The sequence below is a fragment of the Stenella coeruleoalba genome (genome assembly GCF_951394435.1).
Source record: "Stenella coeruleoalba genome assembly, chromosome: 12".
NCBI classification, from domain to species: Eukaryota; Metazoa; Chordata; class Mammalia; order Artiodactyla; family Delphinidae; genus Stenella; species Stenella coeruleoalba.
In genome coordinates, this window is record NC_137158.1 from 41,744,416 (window position 1) to 41,763,214 (window position 18,799).

Here is an 18,799-nt window from a genome sequence, read left to right on the forward strand (position 1 = left end):
ATTACTAGTATAGTTACTTAAAAATTAAAAATAATAAAGCTAAATTGATGAATATCAAAACAAACATTATTTATTCTAGTCATTTATTACATTGGAAACATTTAAATACCACATTAAATATTTCATTAAAAATGTAAATCATGACCTTATCTATGGTCCTAGTCCCATATGGGCCTATAACAGTAACAACTTATATTAATATAGACTTGTTTCAAAAGTCTTTTTTATAACAAGTATCTCATTTTACCCTAAAAAGACTCCATAAGAATATTACAGTAAATACTATTTAAGCCAGCAGTTTCTGCTCTTACCATGACTTCTCACATAACAGTCAGACTTTTTTTTTTTTTTTTGCAGTATGTGGGCCTTTCACTGTCGTGGCCTTTCCCGCTGCGGAGCACAGGCTCCGGACGCGCAGGCCCAGCGGCCATGGCCCACGGGCCCAGCCGCTCCGCGTCACGTGGGATCCTCCCGGACCAGGGCACGAACCCGCGTCCCCTGCATCGGCAGGCGGACTCTCAACCACTGCGCCACCAGGGAAGCCCAACAGTCAGACTTTTAATGAGCAGATTTAATTAACTTAAAATTAGTTGGAGGGCTTCCCTGGTGGCGCCGTGGTTACGAATCCACCTGCCAATAGATAGCTAGTGGGAAGCAGCCGCATAGCATAGCACAGGGAGATCAGGTCGGTGCTTTGTGACCACCTATAGGGGTGAGATAGGGAGGGGGGGAAGGAGACAGAAGAGGGAGGGGATATGGGGATATATGTATACATATAGCTGATTCATTTTGTTATACAGCAGAAACTAACACATTGTAAAGCAGTTATACTCCAATAAAGATGTTAAAAAAAAAAAAAAAAAGAATCCGCCTGCCAATGCAGGGGACACGGGTTCTAGCCCTGGTTTGGGAAGATCCCACATGCCCCGGAGCAACTAAGCCCGTGCGCCACAACTACTGAGCCTGCACTCTAGAGACCGCGAGCCATAACTACTGAGCCCACGCACCACAACTACTTAAGTCCGCGCGCTTAGAGCCCGTGCTCTGCAACAAGAGAAGCCACCAAAATGAAGAGTAGCCCCCACTTTTGCCGCAACTAGAGAAAGCGTGCACGCAGCAATGAAGACCCAACGCAGCCAAAAATAAATAAAATAAATTTTTTTAATTTTTAAAAATTAAAAAAATTAATTGGAGAACTCATAAATCCATCTCTATTACATGAAATATATATTAAAATTCATGTTCAACTGATGACAGGTCATTAATGTCATCTTTCTGTACTTAGCATAAAATTACAAAAAGAAATTTACATTTTCTTTTTAATGTTAATGAAACTAAAGCCTTTATATACATATCCATTAAGAGATATTCTTTATTTCATTTACTTCCATGACTACACTGATGATAAAAATGATATTAACACTGATCTCCTATATATTAGGTACACAATTGTTGCCTGTCTCTATCACAATGAAAAGACTTATTTTTGCAAGCAAGAAGGGGAATATATTTATAATTGAGCATTCACAAGTAATGCACGATGCTTTTTCTCCCTCCAAAATTCCCACTTCAAATAATGTGGCGTGCACTGCCTACTAACCCCAGGGCAACGGTTAGAGGCATAAAGACTAGGGCAAAGCTGTGTAAAGTATACCTCATCTCTCTTGAGGGCTCAAACTTCAGTCCTTCCAGTCCTGAGGACTGAGGAGTAGCCCATTCCCCTCTGCTACTGAGCATACATCAAGAGTCAGTATAGACTCTTACAGTTCTGCCTCTAAGATCTCCATCTATGAAATGTCCCTTTCTGACCTAAATATTCTATTCCACCCCTCCAAGTCCTCATTGTTAAATTTCTTTGTCCTTACCCAGTCCTTGTGATCCTTTCATTCTCCTCTGTTTTCAAAACCATCAACATACTTTGGCTTTGCTTCCCTTCCTACCTCACTAGCATTTCAGATTTCTTTTCAAAGGAGAATTGCCCCAGACCACAGGCCTTACTTTATCCTCTGGTTCCTACTGAACAGTCATATCAGAATGCAACACATTACATCTTCTCTGATCACATCTTCAGCATCCTCTTCTGGCTGTCCTTTTAATTTCCACTCTGTAAATAATGAGTCAGGAATCAACAGTTTTGTTATTCCCCAGTTATACCCCAGTTCATTCTATACTATACATAAATTCTACATACATTCTATACATACATTCTATACATAAATCCATCTATATCCAGATCTTGAACTATCATCTCTAAATTACTGATACAAACAACCCTAACATCCCTGTAAACATTTAGACCTGTGCCGTCTGCCAGACAGCAACACAATAATGTCTCATTAACTCATTTTCAACATATCCAAAATCATATTCATCATCAGTGACTCCCCACTCTCCCCGCAAAGAAAATTTACTCATTCTTTGGACTTCTCTATTTCTAATAACATCACCTAATCACCTAGCATTTGAGGTCATCTTTAAAGCAAAGTACTGGTTTCTTTACAATATCAATTCAGTAAACTTTTGATTGTATGCAAATTGCTGGCAAAATAACTGCATTTTCATCAAAAGGATATGATACAGCCATTTTCATTCAACTCTTTTGATAGTTCACTAATTTGGTACACGATTTTTACTCTGCGCGTGGCTTGAACTCTGGAACCAATCCCCAACACATACCTCCAATTTTGCCACCTAACAAGTTAATCAAAATAATCCCATTTTCCCCCTACATCTAGAGGACACCTGAGTCAGGAGTAAGCATAAGAGATTGGGCAGTTAGATTTTGGCTAGTATTGTGAAAGACTGTAGCTGTCTATGCTTAAACCTTAGTTTCCACCTGATAAAAGTGAGAATTATACCTCCTCACTGGGTTGTTTTGAAGATTACACCATACATATGCCTAGAACAGTGCCTAACACATAATAGGGGCTCAAAAAATGGTGCTACTGTGATTACTGGTGTCACTATTAAGTCAAGAGCAATACAGCCACATGGGAAGCCATTCTGCTTCTTCAGGGGACTGCTTATAGCACATCTTTATTTTAAATCAATCTATGTCTTAAATTTTAGAACAATTCTAATTTTGATCACTGTATTCTAGTCCACTGTTCTTTTAAACCATTCAAATGTTCCAAAAATTCCAATATTCTGTCAATTTAAACCTCATCTTTCAGCCCACTTTTCATTCCCAGAAGTAACATAAAAATCCTTAGAGAGCGTGATGGTAACCATACTTTTGGTTGCCATGTTCAAAACTGCAGAAATACTTAAGATTTATACCTTAAATAAACACCTGAGGATTCTAGGCAAAGTGGAAGCCATAGTCTGTACACTACATTTATGTACCCTTTTTTAAAAAAATATTATACATATCTCAATTTACTTCATTCAGCTCTCTGCTCCCTTCACTCTCCCTTACAACCCTATTTAAAGTAGTGGTCCCTCCCATTACTTACTATATCTATGCCTTGCTTTATTTTTCTTCATAGAACTTACATCTATTACATAGGTATTTATTACTTATGTATTACACAGGTATTTGTCTATTGCCTATCTCCCCAACCAGAATGTAAGCTCCACATGAACAATGATTTTGTTTTGTTCTCCACTGAATACTCAGTACTTAGCAGAGCCTGGCATTTAATAAGTGCTCAATAAATATCTATTAATGAATGAATGACTGGAGAGGTCAAGACCCTCATGTGATATATAGTCTCATCTGGTTTCTTAGAGTGCAGTTAGAAACAACAAATTAAAGGGGGCAGCTGAGAGAAGCAGCCATATAAACACTGAAAGCTGACAGAGAAAGATAGGGAAAGTTCAAAATTGCAAACACAGTAATGTAGGCCAGCAATGCAGATCATTTGTTATATGGATAAATAATCCTATATCCTTTAATAATCAATATCACTGTATTACAACAAACTGCAATAACAGAAGGTCTTCATAATAAGTCAATTCATCAGTTTAATTGAGCATCTATACAGGTAAGGCTTTGGTAGGAGCTAGGGGAATCTTTATTACTAAGAAAAGGTTAAATTGTATTCCATGCACTTTGTTTAAGGAAGCAAAGTCTCCTTAAATTTTAAAACTTTTAAATTTTTTTTAAAAAGTGAATTTTAAAACTATTTCCATGGAAAGTAATTAAAACACAAATTTTACTTTTAAAAGGAAAAGATATAATTTTTTGGAAAAGACATGTAAATGGAATCTCTCAATTCCCAATGAAGTCAGATGAAGAAATCATTACCACATTTGACAAGTTTAAAAATTAACTTAATTTTTCTTTTTAAGAAAAAATTCATTATTGACCTATAGATCATTAGGCTTGCAACAGCCTATCCTCACCTCTGTTAGAAGTGTGTAAGATTTTTAAAATAGATTAGTGCATTCCTCTGTTTAGCATAATTTCTAACAATACTGGTAAAGTTACACTTAACCCAATACCCATTTCTCTCTTTAAATCATAAGCTATTCAGAAATACTACGTAGTTGAAAACCTTGACAAAGGTCTTTCTCAACTGCAAGATTTATGTATACTAAGTCAGAGCTTCTCAAATGTAAAGGTGCATACCAGTCATCCAGGGATTTTGTTAAAATGATTCAGTAGATTTGGGGTAAGCCTCATATTCTGCATTTCTAAAAAGCTCTCAAGATGATGCTGACACTACTGGTCCACAGATCATACTTCTGAGTATCAAGGCACTAAAGACTATATGACCTCAAAAATTACTAAGTCACTTTGGAGAAGAATATTGAAATAAATGAAAAATCAAAATTCTATCTGATTAAGTCTTACCAAAGTTTTAGAACAACATATCGAATGCATAATTGCAAAGCTAAGTTAAAATTAGCTTTGCTTACTTTTCTTAGTTCTTATCTTCATAAAACCTAACGTGGGCTTCCCTGGTGGCGCAGTGGTTGAGAGTCCACCTGCCGATGCAGGGGACACGGATTCGTGCCCCGGTCCGGGAAGATCCCACATGCCGCGGAGCGGCTAGGCCTGTGAGCCATGGCTGCTGGCCCTGCGCGTCTGGAGCCTGTGCTCCGCAACAGGAGAAGCCACAACAGTGAGAGGCCCGCGTACCTCAAAAAAAAAAAAAAACTTAATGTATTCTATCATAAGTTTAAGAGTATACTATATCAGCTTCCACCAACATATTATTTCCTCAATTAAGTTTTCAAAGTGTACTTGTTACTTAGCTATCTCACTCAGAATCAACTATGACCCCTGTCTCAGAATCAACTATGCCCCCTTTCTCAGAATTATCAATAAATCAAAGTATCTTCTTTCAAAATACTGTATACTAAGCAGCCTGGTCTAAAGCTATTTAATTAACAGAGTGCTTTATTACTAAGACTCACAGTTTATATCACAACTGGATATACCTAAACTACCCAACTTTTATATAGTGCTTTATAGTTTACAAATGCCTTCTATTATATTATTTAATCCTCACAACAACTCTTCAAGGTAGTTTTTATCATTTACATTTCATAAATAAGGAAACTTATCAGAAGTAAAATGGTCCAAGAGTACATAATAAGTGAAAGTACTAAGAATTAAATTCAGTCTTCTGATTTAAATACAGTCAATTCCTGATTAATTTCTATGTAACTGCAGGAGGAAATATAGATAACTGAAAATAGCCATTAAAATCAAAACAACAGTTTATTCACGGACAGTTACTACATCATGGCTTGTCATATGACAAGAAAGGAAGCAACCTAAACATCTACCAGTGAGGAATAAGTGAAATAAATTTCAGTTTACCTATACAATGAAATACTATGCAGTTTTTTAAAATACATACGATAACTTTCAGGTTCCACTCCAACATGTAAAGAGCTTGGAAGCCATCACTCTTTCTCTCATAACGAAACAAAAGCTGAACAAACTGAAAACCAATGGACTTTTCTTAGATCCATCAGAGACTGAAGTCACAGGACAAAGTGCCACCCAAGAAACTAGAGAGAACAGTGAATCCAGAGAATATAGATTAGCTAACTGAAGCAGAAGCCACGGGAGCCAGGAATTGGTATGAACACTTAAATGGTAACTTCAACAAGTTGCTGGACACTTACTGTGGACTAGTTTGAAAGTTTAAAACTCCTGTGGGTCTCCTCTAAGGAGGTATGGGCTGCTATACTTTCCTGGGCTTTATGCCCCACAAGGTTATCATAGTGAGGATCAGAGAAAAATCACCTCCTGTTTGGCCAGAGGAGGGGGAAAGTAACCATTCTGATATAAGTCCAGAGATTTCTCCACAACAAAAGCCTATTCAGCAAAGGAAAAGACTTTGCCAGAGCTTTATCCAACTTTGGGAGAAGAAAATTACCCAATTCCTGCCCACTCTAGCCTTACTGACATACCTACAGAAAGAAGAGCGGAAGCTGAGAAGCATTTGTGAAGACTCAGGGGCACAGACCCTGCAAAAGACTGATATCTTATCATAGGGTTATAGACCACTTTCCATCCCCTACACCTTACCACCACATGAATAGGGCTCCTACACAATAACAGGGTTATGGCTGAAAAAAAAAATGTAACACTCTAACTCTATTTAAGAAGGTGTTTCTAGGGAAATCCAAAGACAACAAGGGAAACAAAAACAAGGACACTAAAGGAAATTGAAACCTCTGACACCTACTGCTACAGCAAACAGTAATCACAGCCTAATTCCCAGTCAGATAAATACAAAAAAAAAAAAAATTAAAATTCATGCTAAAAGGAAAGAAAAAGCATAGTCAGAAGAGTCAAAGCAAGCATTAGAACCACACTCAGATATAGCAGAGGTTTTATGATATCAGACTGGGAATTTAAAATCACTATGATTACTAAGGGCTCTAATGGAAAAAGTGGACACCATGCAAAAGCAGATGGATAATGTAAGCAGAGAGATGGAAACTCTAAGAGCCAAGAAATATTAGAAATAAAAAATACTGCAACAGAAATGAAGAATGCCTTTGATAGGATCATCAGTAAACTGGACACAAATGAGAAAAGAATCAGCGCACTTCAAGAAGTATCAACAGAAACTTCCCAAACTAAAATGCAAAGAGAGAAGAGAATGAGAAAACAGAACAGAATATCCCAGAACTGTGGGACAATTAAAGAAGGTGTAACATATGTATAATGGAAATACCAGAAAGAGAAGAGAGAAAAGAGTAGAATAAATACTTGAAGTAATAATGCCTGAGAATATGCCAAAATTAATGATAGGAGCCAAACCATAAATCCATGAAGCTTAGACTACACCAAGAATGAAAAACTGCAGAAAACTAAAAGACAAAGAGAAAATACTGAAAAAGCCAGAGGAAAAAACACTTTATGAATAGAGAAACAATGATAAGAATTACACTGACATCTTGTCAGTAACCATGAACAAGAGAGTGGAGTGAAATATTTTAAGTGTTGAAAGAAAAAGCACCAACCTAGAGAAACTACCCTTCAAAGTGAAGAAGTAATGACTTTTTTGGACAAGTGAAAACTGAGGGAATCTGTCACCAGTAGACATGCCTTGAAAGAAAAGATAAAAGAAGTTCAGAGAGAAGGAAAACAACATAGATGAGAAACTTGGATCTACATGAAGAAAGGAAGAGCAACAGAGAATGAATAAATAAATGTAAAATAAAATATTTTTTTAATTTCTCTTTGATTTTAATAGACAACTGTTTTGTTCAAAGTAATAATAGCCACAAAGTATTGGGTAATTATAGTATATGCATAAATTAAATGAATGGCAGCAATGATATAAGGAATGGATGGAGGAATTGGGAATATTCTGGGGTTTGTTTTGTTTTTAGTTTTTTTTTTTTGGCCATGCAGCAAGGCATGCGGGATCTTAGTTCCCCGACGAGGGAACAGACTCGTGGCCCCTGCAGTGGAAGCGTGGAGTCTTAACCACTAGACCGCCAGGGAAGTCCCTGATATATTCTGTTATAAGATACCTGTGCTACTTGTGAAGCAGCATAATGTTATGTGAAAGTGGACTTAGATCAGTTGTAAATGTACATTGCAAACTCTAGGGCACTAAAAACATTTTAAAAAGAAATATAGTTGATATGCAAGGAAAGGAGAGAAAAATGAAACCATATAAAATGCTTAATTAAAGCCAAAGAAGGCTGAAAGAGACAAAAGTATTAAAAAAAGAACAAATGTAATGAATACAAAATAGTTACAAATATGGTAGATAGTTATCCAACTGTATCAATAACCATTTTAAATGTGAATGGTTCAAATACAGCAATTAAAAGAACATCTGAGTGCACTAGAAAAAAAAAAAAAGACCCAACTATATGCTGTCTACAAGAAACCCACTTTAAATATAAAGACACAATTTCAGAGAATGCAGACACTTTTGAGCAGAGGAATATCCCAGGGATAAAGAGGGGCTTTACATAATGATAGGGGTGTAAATTCTCCAAGAAGACATAACAATCCTCAATGTATATACCTAACAACAGAGCACCAAAATATGTGAAGCAAAATCTGACAGAACTGCAAGGAGAAATATAGATGGATTCACTATTACAGAGACTTGAACACCTCTCTATCAGTAACTGACAGATCCAACAGGCAGAAAATTAATAAGGATAGGGTTGAACTGAACAGAATCATCAGTCAATTGGATCTAATTGACATTTATATAGTACTTCACCCAACAACAAAGAACACACATTCTTCTCAGGCTCACACAGACCATTCACCAAGATAGACCATATTCTGGGCTGTAAAACACCCTCCCCCTAAAAGAACAGACATCATACAACGTATACACTCAGACCACAATGGAATTAAACTAGAAAGTAATACCAGAAAGGTAGCTGGAAAATCCCCAAATATATGAAGACTAAATAACACACTTCTAAATAACATATGGGTCAAAGAAGTCTCAGATAAATTTTTGAATATTGTGAAGTAAGTGAAAATTAAAATACCACTCATCAAAATGTGTGAGATCTATCAAAAGCTTAAAGGGAAATTTATAGCACTGACTGCATATATTAGGAAAGAAGAAAGATCTAAAATCAATCTCAGCTTCCACCCTAGGAAACTAGAGAAAGAAGAGCAGTATAAGCCTAAAGTAATCAGAAGAATTTTTTTAAAAATAGAGCAGAAATCAATGAAATTGAAAATCAACAGAGAAAACCAATGAAACAAAAAAGGGTCCTTTGAAAATATCAACAAAATTGATAGATTTCTAGCCATGTATTATGGTGTATCACACAAAGCTTTTATTTTGGTTTTCAAAATAAATGAGTGCTAGTTTTCTTCTCCAACTAAAATATAAAATGCTTCTCATATTCCTCCCATTTTGCTTAACCTTTCCACAATTCTCTGGCTTTATATAAAGCACATTTATGTTACAAAAATTTACCAAAAAACAAGCAAACAAAACCCAGATATAAGACAACATACGTCTTATCAAAGAATGGAAAACAAAAAAGCTTACTTTTGTAGCATAACATGAAAACATAACAGACTTCACATTTCTCAGTAGAGGAATCAAATGAGTTAATCCATTCCCTGACACACAAGCTTTTTCTTTCTCTTTTTCTTTTCAAATGAGTTAGTCATTATAGAAAGGCTAACTTTTTAGAGTAGACCTGAGTAACTGTTACTCAACGGAAAAGAATGCCAGGAAGTTTTACCATTGCAAAACATACCCCAAATAAAGCACTGCTGCCATCATCATCCAACAGGTGTCATCACACCCAACACCCACCTCCTTAGAATCACTTTAGAATCATTAATTTAAGGAGTGGTGGCTTGGCAGCATATGGTTATAGGAAAAAATGGGACTTTGAAATCTCTATTCAAGTTCCACCTCTACCATTTTTATTACCGTTGTGACCTTGTACAAGTTACTTAATCTAGGACTCAATTAGTTGGTTGCCAAGCACCAAAAATATCATTCCAACTAGTTTGTGTAACAAAGGACAACTTATAACAAAGATACTAGGGTGCCTCTTGCAACCCAATCTCAGGACCATGGACAAAGTCACTTGAACACAGCCAAGACTCTGTATCTGCTTCTCTTCTTGTTCTTTCTTCAAGATGCCCCTGCTTATCTACTTCACAGGGCAAGAAACAAGGCCATTAACAGTTTCTCAGTTTTGTGTTTTATAGCTTCAGCCACTGGAGAGAAAACAAATTATTCCACCCTCTGGGCACTTAGGACCCAGGAAAAATTGAGTAGCCTGGCTCAGTGCGGGCGTCTAGAACTGGACCAATAAACTACAGAAATGGGCAGAAATGTGATTGGCCTCCCTGGCCCCCTCTAAGCCAGAGCGATCTTTTTAAAGGACAGAACTGATTCAGGATTAACCTGGTTAAAATTCCTCATGGCCTTCCCCAATACACTTAAAGTAGAAATCCATACCTCTCACTGAGCCAGAGCTAATGCGCCTTGCCTGGTCTGCCTCCCGTTTACCTCCAAAAGCCCTCCTGCCCACTACACAGCTCAGCTTCATCTACTCTGGCCTTTCTTTAGTCCCTTGAACCTGCCAAGTTCTTTCCCATCTCAAAAATTGTTTTCCACGCATTCTTTACCTTCTATTCTTTTTTCACATAGGTAATGTCCACCAATCTTTCCTCAAAGAAGCTGTCCCTGATTTCCAAGGTAAACTAGGTTACCTGTTCTTGTCCTTTAGAGCGCTCATCACAATTTCTAATGATAAATGTGTGCCTTTCTCTAGTATCAGTCTCTTACGGTGCTGCTTAAGAGAATCAAGACCTCTATTTTACTCTCTTTTCTGTATCTATCTAGCACCTAGTTGGCCCTCACTAATTATGTGCTGAATGAATAATTGGCTTAGCATGGGACAATCACCACTAGATTATGCAAATGCAGATGAAGGAGAGGTAGCAGGCAGGCAGAATTACTATTATCAAGTTATTAAAATGGCTGCTTCAGCAGTAAAGGGAAGAGAGTGGTGCCCAGGGAACCTGTGCTCCTGCTGAGCAGGATGAACTTGTTTAATTCAGTTAACCCCCTTCTTCCATAAAATCCTCATAAGACTATGATATCAAATAAGTAAGACAATAAATATAACAGTACCTATACAGTAGCTGGCACGCGGAGCAAGCATGCAATGGTACTTCTTTTCCTCTTAGGAGACCACGTTACCCTGTTACCTGTTATTCTTGAATATTATTAACCTCCAAATAAGAAGTTAATTAAAAACCTACAAAATACTCCAGTGTATATGACAAACACAGCTGTGTTTCATAACCCCTTTTCTCACAGCATCTTGATCTTACCACCTTCCTAAGAGATTTACCTGCTCTTCCGTCATAATTATATCAGCTCAAACATCCATTTAGCTTAAAGAACAAGTACTAGAAACACAAAAATGAATGAGGGCAAAACAAAACAACCAACCAAAACACCAACAACAAAACTGCCCTGTCCTGAAGGAGGACTTTCTCCCTGTCTCCCTCTGCCTCCAACCACCCCATCACCGTACTCTTGCCCGGCCAAAAGATCCACAGCACCCAAGGCAAGGCTGCCAGATTTAGCAAATAAAAATACAGGATACCCCGTACATTATCTGACAACCCTATTCTCAGGTCATATTCCAACTCTTTACCTTCATACACCCACTCCACAACTTTAGTTACAATATTTTTGCCTTCTAAAACAATTTCTCTGGAGATATCTTAATTCTGTTTCTTGGTGGTGCTGGGAGTTTAAAAAAAGAATAAAAACAAAAGCAAACAAAACAGCAACCGTAACAACAACAAAAATTCCTTTAAAAACCTAAAAAGTCTTGCTCCCACGAATAGGCATGTGAGAAAAAGAGTAAGACTATAATCTTTCCAGAGGTAGATCCAGAAAGGAGAAATTTTCTGACAGGAAGTATATAAGCAGTCACATTAGAAAGGGAAAATGAACTCTCAGAAAAAAGGGTTACACTTAGCTTCAAAACGCCTTTGAATTTTATTTGTAACCAGAAGGAACCTCAGAGATCATCTACTTCAACCTTCTCAATTTATAAATGAGAAAACCAAAGACCTTAAGAGGTAAAATGACTTGTCCAACGTTACAAAACAGATCTTAGCTCCTTCCAATTTCTCATTCTCTGACCTCTTGCCCCAGATGATGTAAGGTTGCACCACTCACTGAACTGAGGAAAATCTTCCTCTTCATGTCCAGTGGGTGTCAGAGGACAAGTTCCTAATAACGTTGTTATGTCTAGCACAAGAGAAACGTATTCCTAGCATTTCAAGGTAGATTCTGAATTGATTTTCCCACAGAAAGATTGTTGTACACATTATTTTCAATATAGGTATAGGTATTATACCTATAGGTATTTTCAATGTAATAGGTATTTTCAATATAGTATTTATATTAACTAATAATACAATTTTACAACTCTCTAATAGTATTAGTCTACTCTTAAAATTCAAGTATATTATAGGTTAAATTTGGTGAGTTGTCTGCAAATCTAACCAAGCATATTGTTCCTGAGAACGTAAGTTCCAAGTTCTAAACTATTTTACAAGTTTTAAAATATAATTAATCCTATTGTAAGTTAGGAACTACCACTACACAAAGATTCAAAATTATAAACTGAATATGATAAACTAAAAACACAAGATTCTTCATTTTATAAAAATCTCCACCCTAGAGGTCACTTATTCTTAAAATTAGGTACTCAGGCACATTTAGCACAGGATATACTCTACATACACATTTTTATTAATATTTTACTGGAAAAATGAAAAGTCAAAAAGAATCAAACATATATCTATACTCATCTAATTTAGGGAAAAAAACCTTTAATGTACATTTTCATGAAGTGACCTGTAAGAAATAAGGAGAAAATTATTATCATTTCATAAACGAAAGGTTGACAATGTATGCATTATATAGTATTTAGTGCTAGTTCAAAAAATGTGTGGCTAAAGGAATTATGCCTGAACAGGTAAATGAAGTTCAAAGAACTTCCAAATACATTTTTTTTCTTTTCTCTTGAGATAAAGCTATAAGCTTTATGAATTAAAAATTTATTTGATAGATCTTTTAAAAAATGTCTATATGGTACATTAAATCAATGGATAGTCTTCATTCATTCATTTTATTTGTCCAATAAAAAATTAAACCTATACTATTTGCTAAACACTATGCTAGCAATTTCAGATTTATGACAATAAGCACTGGGTCAGTTCCTGTCCTCAAGAAGCTTAGAAAAACCTTGAGTAAACTGTACTTATCCAAGTAATAATGACAGCTAAATTTTAGTTGGTCATTTAAGAAAACATTAAAAATGTCATCAAATTAATTCTCAAAAATAGAAGCTATACAATAGTAACTTTAAAGACATTTGAATAGTCTTATTTATATGAAGTTTACCCACAAAGTAACTAAAAGCACTGTTTTGGTAAAAGTAATAATAATATATTTTAATAGTTTTTGCTATGAAAATTAACAGTTAATCCCACGATAATAAAATCAAAAGCTACTAGCTACTGTGATAATGAAAATCAAGCACTTGGAAATACCTTAAATTATTCTGACAATAAAGCAAAATGTATAATTAAATATAGTATTATATTTATACACCGTCTCTGAATATATAAATGGTTATTTACAAACCTGAATAATAAACAAAGTAGCTCCATATCACACCTCACAAATGATCAACGTATTTTCAATGTATTACAAAGTCAATGTATTATATTACACTACAAAAATCAATGTATTACAAATTCAAAATGTATTTTGAATTGTGTCATCTGCAAATTTTTCAATGAAAAAGGCCTTAATATTTTCTGGAGATTTTCTTTTTCACAAACTTAATTCAATATTCTACTTGTTTACTACCAAGTCATATAACTTTTTCATGAATATTAACTATACCTATATTTACAACTACATATATGTATTAACTATAATACCTATTAAATTTTCAATTATTAAAAACTTGATAGATGAGAAACATTCTTCAATTTACAGCCATATGTCTCCAAAGCAAAATTCAATGTAAATCATCCATTCTAACATGCCACAGAAATTCCTAATGACATTTTTCACTGTATTTTACACTGAAATATTTTCATCGTTCATTAGCTAAAATATTTAAATTTTCTTTGAAAGCGTCATGAAAACATATTTACTTAATTTATGCATACTACTTAGTGGCATAAATGGGTTTATTTCCATTTACATATAAAGAAACCAAGACAAGGTGTCCATTTTGTAAACTGCAAGGTCATTTCCTAACAAGCAACTGATGCTACACCATCAAGTTATATTATATGTGCGCCACTTCCAAGTGCCATAAAACAATTACTGTATCTTAAAACAACTGCCTCTGCAATGTCTATGTGCAATTCCGTTTTACCAAGAGGGTTATGGCAACAATCTTAAACAAGAAAAGCTGGAAAGGGAGGATCACAAAAAGAAAAATAAAACACTTATTTTTGGTCGTGAATCGTTTATTTTTAAATAGTGGGATGTAAACAGTTTTTAACATAATAAATAACCAACAGTTGTTTCTTCCATGTTCAAAAAATATTTCATTTTTCAAGTAGATCGTGCAAAATTGTAGCCTACCCATCCTTGTAGACAGAAGTTGGAAAAATGAGAAGAAATTCTATAACAAGTAATTAAATACATGATATTGCAAAGAAAAGAACTGAATAAAAAGTAAAATTTAGATAAATTTAGGAAATGTTATGGCAGTTAAAACCCCATCTTAAATATTAAGTGCTTCCTTTCTTTCAACCGAAGGCTAGAACTGGCAATCAAATATTCCGCTACTGAAAAACAAATACAAAACTTCCCTTATTCAAAACTTGAGAAATTTTATATCAAATATTGGACATTAAAAAATACACTTTTCCTAACAGAAACTTAGAGCATAAGGGAAAAAACTGTTCCTGAGAGTTCAATGACTGAGACTGAATCTGTAATTATGATACAGTGCTACCAACAATTAGGAAAATGAAAGTTATCTCCTATACAAATTAAATTTAAAACATTAGACGGGTTGAAAAACCAATAAATCAATTACATCAATTACCGGACAGGAATAAGACTTAGCTAATACATGGATCTAACACCGACAACAAAAAAACAAAACAAAAAAACCTATATATAATCCTAGGCACACTTTACATAGAAAAGGACAGAATTAGACTGAGTCGTATTCAAGTATCTAGTCTATCTGGGGATTAGTTAATTAATCGGCTATAGGACAGGTTATGAATGTTCATGTCAGATGTGCTTTCTTTTCACCATTATTCCAGTTCATCATCCGCAAGTGCAAGAGAAGGCGTCAGAGTACCGAAGCTAGGGGGCATGCTACAGCAAGGGGAAAAGAAAAATGGGAAAGGTGCAATGGATGCTGCAGAGTTGAATAATTATCCGGGTGGCACAATGGGCGAGTCCTGCTGACATCGGAGCTGGGTGAGCAGCTCCCTAACTCTGCTCAAGGCACCCCCCTCCCCATAGCAGGCATCGGAGGCTAGAACCGCGCTTGGCCTCCTCTTCTAGCGAAGAAAGAGATCCCCGCACTCGCTTTACCGTTGTCTCTGTAGACACAGACGCGCGGCGCAAAAACGCAAACGCACCAGCTGGCTTTACAGAGCCTCGGGCACGTATCTCGAGCGGGGCTTCTCCGGCACCGGGTGCCGCAGCCTCCCCCAGAGCGAGGAGGTACAGGGGCAGGCCGCGGGGGCAGGGGCTCTCAGGCGGTGGCACCTAAGTAAGACCCGCAGTCTCCCCGCCTAGAGCAGCCTCGGGGCGGTCCCCGCAACCGAGCCCCAGGTGCGCCCGCCGGCCGCCGTGTCCCTGGGTACCCAGCCGGGCCGGCGGTCTGGCTGCCAAAGCTCTGGAAACCCGCGAATGGGGGTGGGGGCCGTCGCGGGGTAGGCGCGCCCATCCTCGCAACCTTTGCTGGGTTAGTGCTCCACGCACACCTCTCCGTTCTGGCCAGTGAGGAAGAGTTCCTCTCCTGGCACCCTGTCCCCCCAAAAAAAACAATTCCTAAGAGACTCGCGCTCACCGAGGAATCTTGAGGGGCTCTAGCCTTACCCCTTCTTCATGCTTCGGCGGTGGCCGCCGGTCCCTCTCAGCTCCAGGGACTCCACCTAGAGCCTCCAGGATTGTCAGGCTTCCCGGTGGAACCCGCTGTGGGCAGTGGCCGAGGTACCGGGCCACAAGGAACGCCGCCTGCGACGACCGCCGGTCACCGGACCCACCGTGTGCTCGACGCGCGAGCGAACAACACCGCGAGCCGCCGCCGCCGCCCCCCAGCTGCCCCCTCCCAGCGCGCGACTCTCCACAACCGGGCTCGAAGACCCGCGCCTGAAGCAGGGGGAACCGCAGGACTCTCGCCACCTAATCCCCCATCTTTCCCAAAAGGAGCTATTCCCCGCCAGTCAAGGTCTTCCCACTTATGATTCTCACTTTCCTCTTCAGCTCCCAGTGCCCAGGTGCATCTGTGGTGGGAAACTCAGCCCCCACCCACTCACGCATCAGTGGGGGAAATGAATATCTCTCTTCCCCCCCCCTTTCCTGAGGCTTTATGGTATTGCCCAATCCTCAGTTTGGGGGAGGGGGACGGAGAGAACAGTGCTCGGCCAGGGAATGAGGAAAGATGATAGCCAATTGAATGAACCTACCATTCAGGGGCGGGGTCAAAGAGGGGCCTGCCCACCCCGCCCCGCCCCCTTGACCTAAACTACAGTTCCCATCGTGCCTCTCCCACTTCACGCCGCGCGGCACGCCGGAAGCGTAGCACTTCGAGGCCTCAAGGCATTTCGGAACTCGTAGTCTTTAATCTAGCCGCAAAGGTCCCGAAAGTTATAAGCTATTATAATTCTATTTCCCTAAGTAAATGTTTCAAAATTCCAAGTCCTGTTGTTCTTATTCTAATACTAATTAATCTACTGTAATGATTGTTTTAAAATATAAACGATTTCGTAGGAAAGGAGCTAAATAATGTGTCATGGCAATCTGTCAGGACCTGAAGCTACTCCTTCTTCCGCTAGGGCCTGGTCTCCGCAGAGTGTCTGTTGCCGTCATGTCGGCTGCGATCGAATCCCTGGCTGCTTCGTATGGTTCGGGTTCAGGGTCCGAATCGGACTCGGACAGTGAGGGTGGACGGTGTTCGCTGCCAGCCGCGGACTCCCTTATGCACTTGACTAAATCGTCTTCAGATAAGTCCTCTCTGGCAGTGGCGGTGGACTCCGCTCCGGAGGTGGCAGTTAAGGTAAGCGTTTTGGCTACTATTGCGGGGCTGGAATTGTCGGTTTCTGCTCCAGAATCCGACAGTAACTTGTTAGGCCCCGGGTCACCTCGTCCTCAGTCCTGAAAGGTAAGTGGCTAACGCTTGGATCTCTTCTCCCTACGTGCATCCTCCTTGGGAGAAGCTGGGAACTGGAAGTTCAGGACAGCCCTGCACTCCCTGCTCTCGCCTCCCACCTTCAGAAAGCAAGCGGGAAGAGGGGGTGAAATTTGAATTTATGGATTAGGATGTGGCCTGGATGGAGTAGGTGTAACAACATAAACAAAGGTAAATAAGGACTTCCCAAACTAGAGTATGTGCCCACACTTGAAGTGAGCTGTGGCCTGGCTTTGTTTTGTTTTTGACGTCAGAACTAAATTCTGATCCCGGCTCCACCACTTGTTTGAACTTGGGCAAGTTGTACAACGTCCTCAGTTTCCTCACCTGTACAATGGAGATATAATTTTAAAAGGACCTATCTATCTATATGAGAGGACTATTGTGACGATTAAATGAAATGATAAAAATAAAGCTTGCAGCAGAGCTCCTGGTATCTAATAAAAGTGCATATATAAGTCAAGACAGTGAGAAAAGGCCTTAGATTTAAGAAACAGTGTGCATGATCCCAATTGAGGAAAGTGACAGAGGGAGAAATTGAGTTATATAGTTCCTTTAACAAATATTTATTGAACACATGTTACTTGCCAGGAACTGTTCTAAGGGCTGAAGACACAGAGGCAAACAAGCCAGACATCTTTGACATCATGATTGCGTACATTTTAGTGGAAGAGGCAGCCAATAAAATATGAGCAAATAAAGTGGTTACAGATTGGATTGAGTACTGTAAAGGAAAAAGAATTCCGTGAAATAGAGTTCAGTGATGAAGAATAAGCTAGGAGTATGACTTCTGTAGATTGGTCAGGGAAGTCCTCTTGCAAAAGCAGCTTTGAGGAACAGGAAAAAGCCAGCCAAGTGCACGATAAGGCAAGAGTTTCCCAGCAAAAGGAGACAGCAAGCCTTGAGATGGCAAAGAGCTTAGTGTGTTTGAAGAACTGAGGAAAGGTCTGTGTGTCTAGAGCTGGAGAAGAGCATCCACCAGTTGGTAGTAGAGGCCCAGTAGAGCCCAGTGGGGGTGATCAGGAGCTGAAGATGTGGTGACGGGAGGCAGTGTGCAAAAACTCCTTTGTATTTAAGATGTTTCCCAGTCTAGTGATAGTGATATACCTGAGTCTTTTACAGGCTTTTAGTGAGCTATTCATGGATTTTACTTTTTACTAATGTATATCGAGTATGAAAGAATGCTTAGGATCCTCCTACTTTTATAACAAAACAAACTCCCCAAACTTACACCCCTCCTCTAGCAGCCTCCTGAGTCTTCATTCTTTTCACAGCTCAGCTTTTTGAAGCTCTCTCACTTTATCTCATTTTCTCCTCAACTCAATGCAGCCTTGCCCTAGCCTCTTGGGAAACTTACTCTCCCTGAGTAATGTCACTGCCCTTCCATTTGTCAAGTTCTGTCATCTGAGTTGAATATTTGCATCAAGTGACACTATTAAAT

At 38.5% G+C, this 18,799-nt stretch overlaps 2 protein-coding genes across 5 annotated transcripts in view; one reads left to right on the forward strand and one right to left on the reverse strand.

Annotated features, from left to right (window-relative positions):
* The window catches only part of WASF1 (WASP family member 1), a 159,019-nt gene that overhangs the window by 77,534 nt on the left and 62,686 nt on the right, over positions 1 to 18,799 (reverse strand). For 2 of the 4 annotated variants that reach the window (XM_079938833.1, XM_079938829.1), the window contains exon 1: positions 16,018 to 16,273. The exons of 1 other annotated variant lie outside the window; for it this stretch is intronic. The gene's annotated coding sequence lies outside the window, so the exon portion shown is untranslated. Of the gene's footprint in view, positions 1 to 1,998; positions 2,058 to 16,017; positions 16,274 to 18,799 lie in introns of those variants that run through there. One more of the 4 variants, XM_079938832.1, reaches the window with a different exon arrangement.
* CDC40 (cell division cycle 40) overlaps positions 17,038 to 18,799 on the forward strand; it is a gene marked incomplete at its 5' end in the record, with an annotated part of 55,768 nt that continues 54,006 nt past the window's right edge. The window contains one exon of the mRNA XM_079938828.1: positions 17,038 to 17,226. Within this exon, the coding sequence (XP_079794954.1) occupies positions 17,038 to 17,226 (189 nt within the window). The remainder of the gene's footprint in view (positions 17,227 to 18,799) is intronic.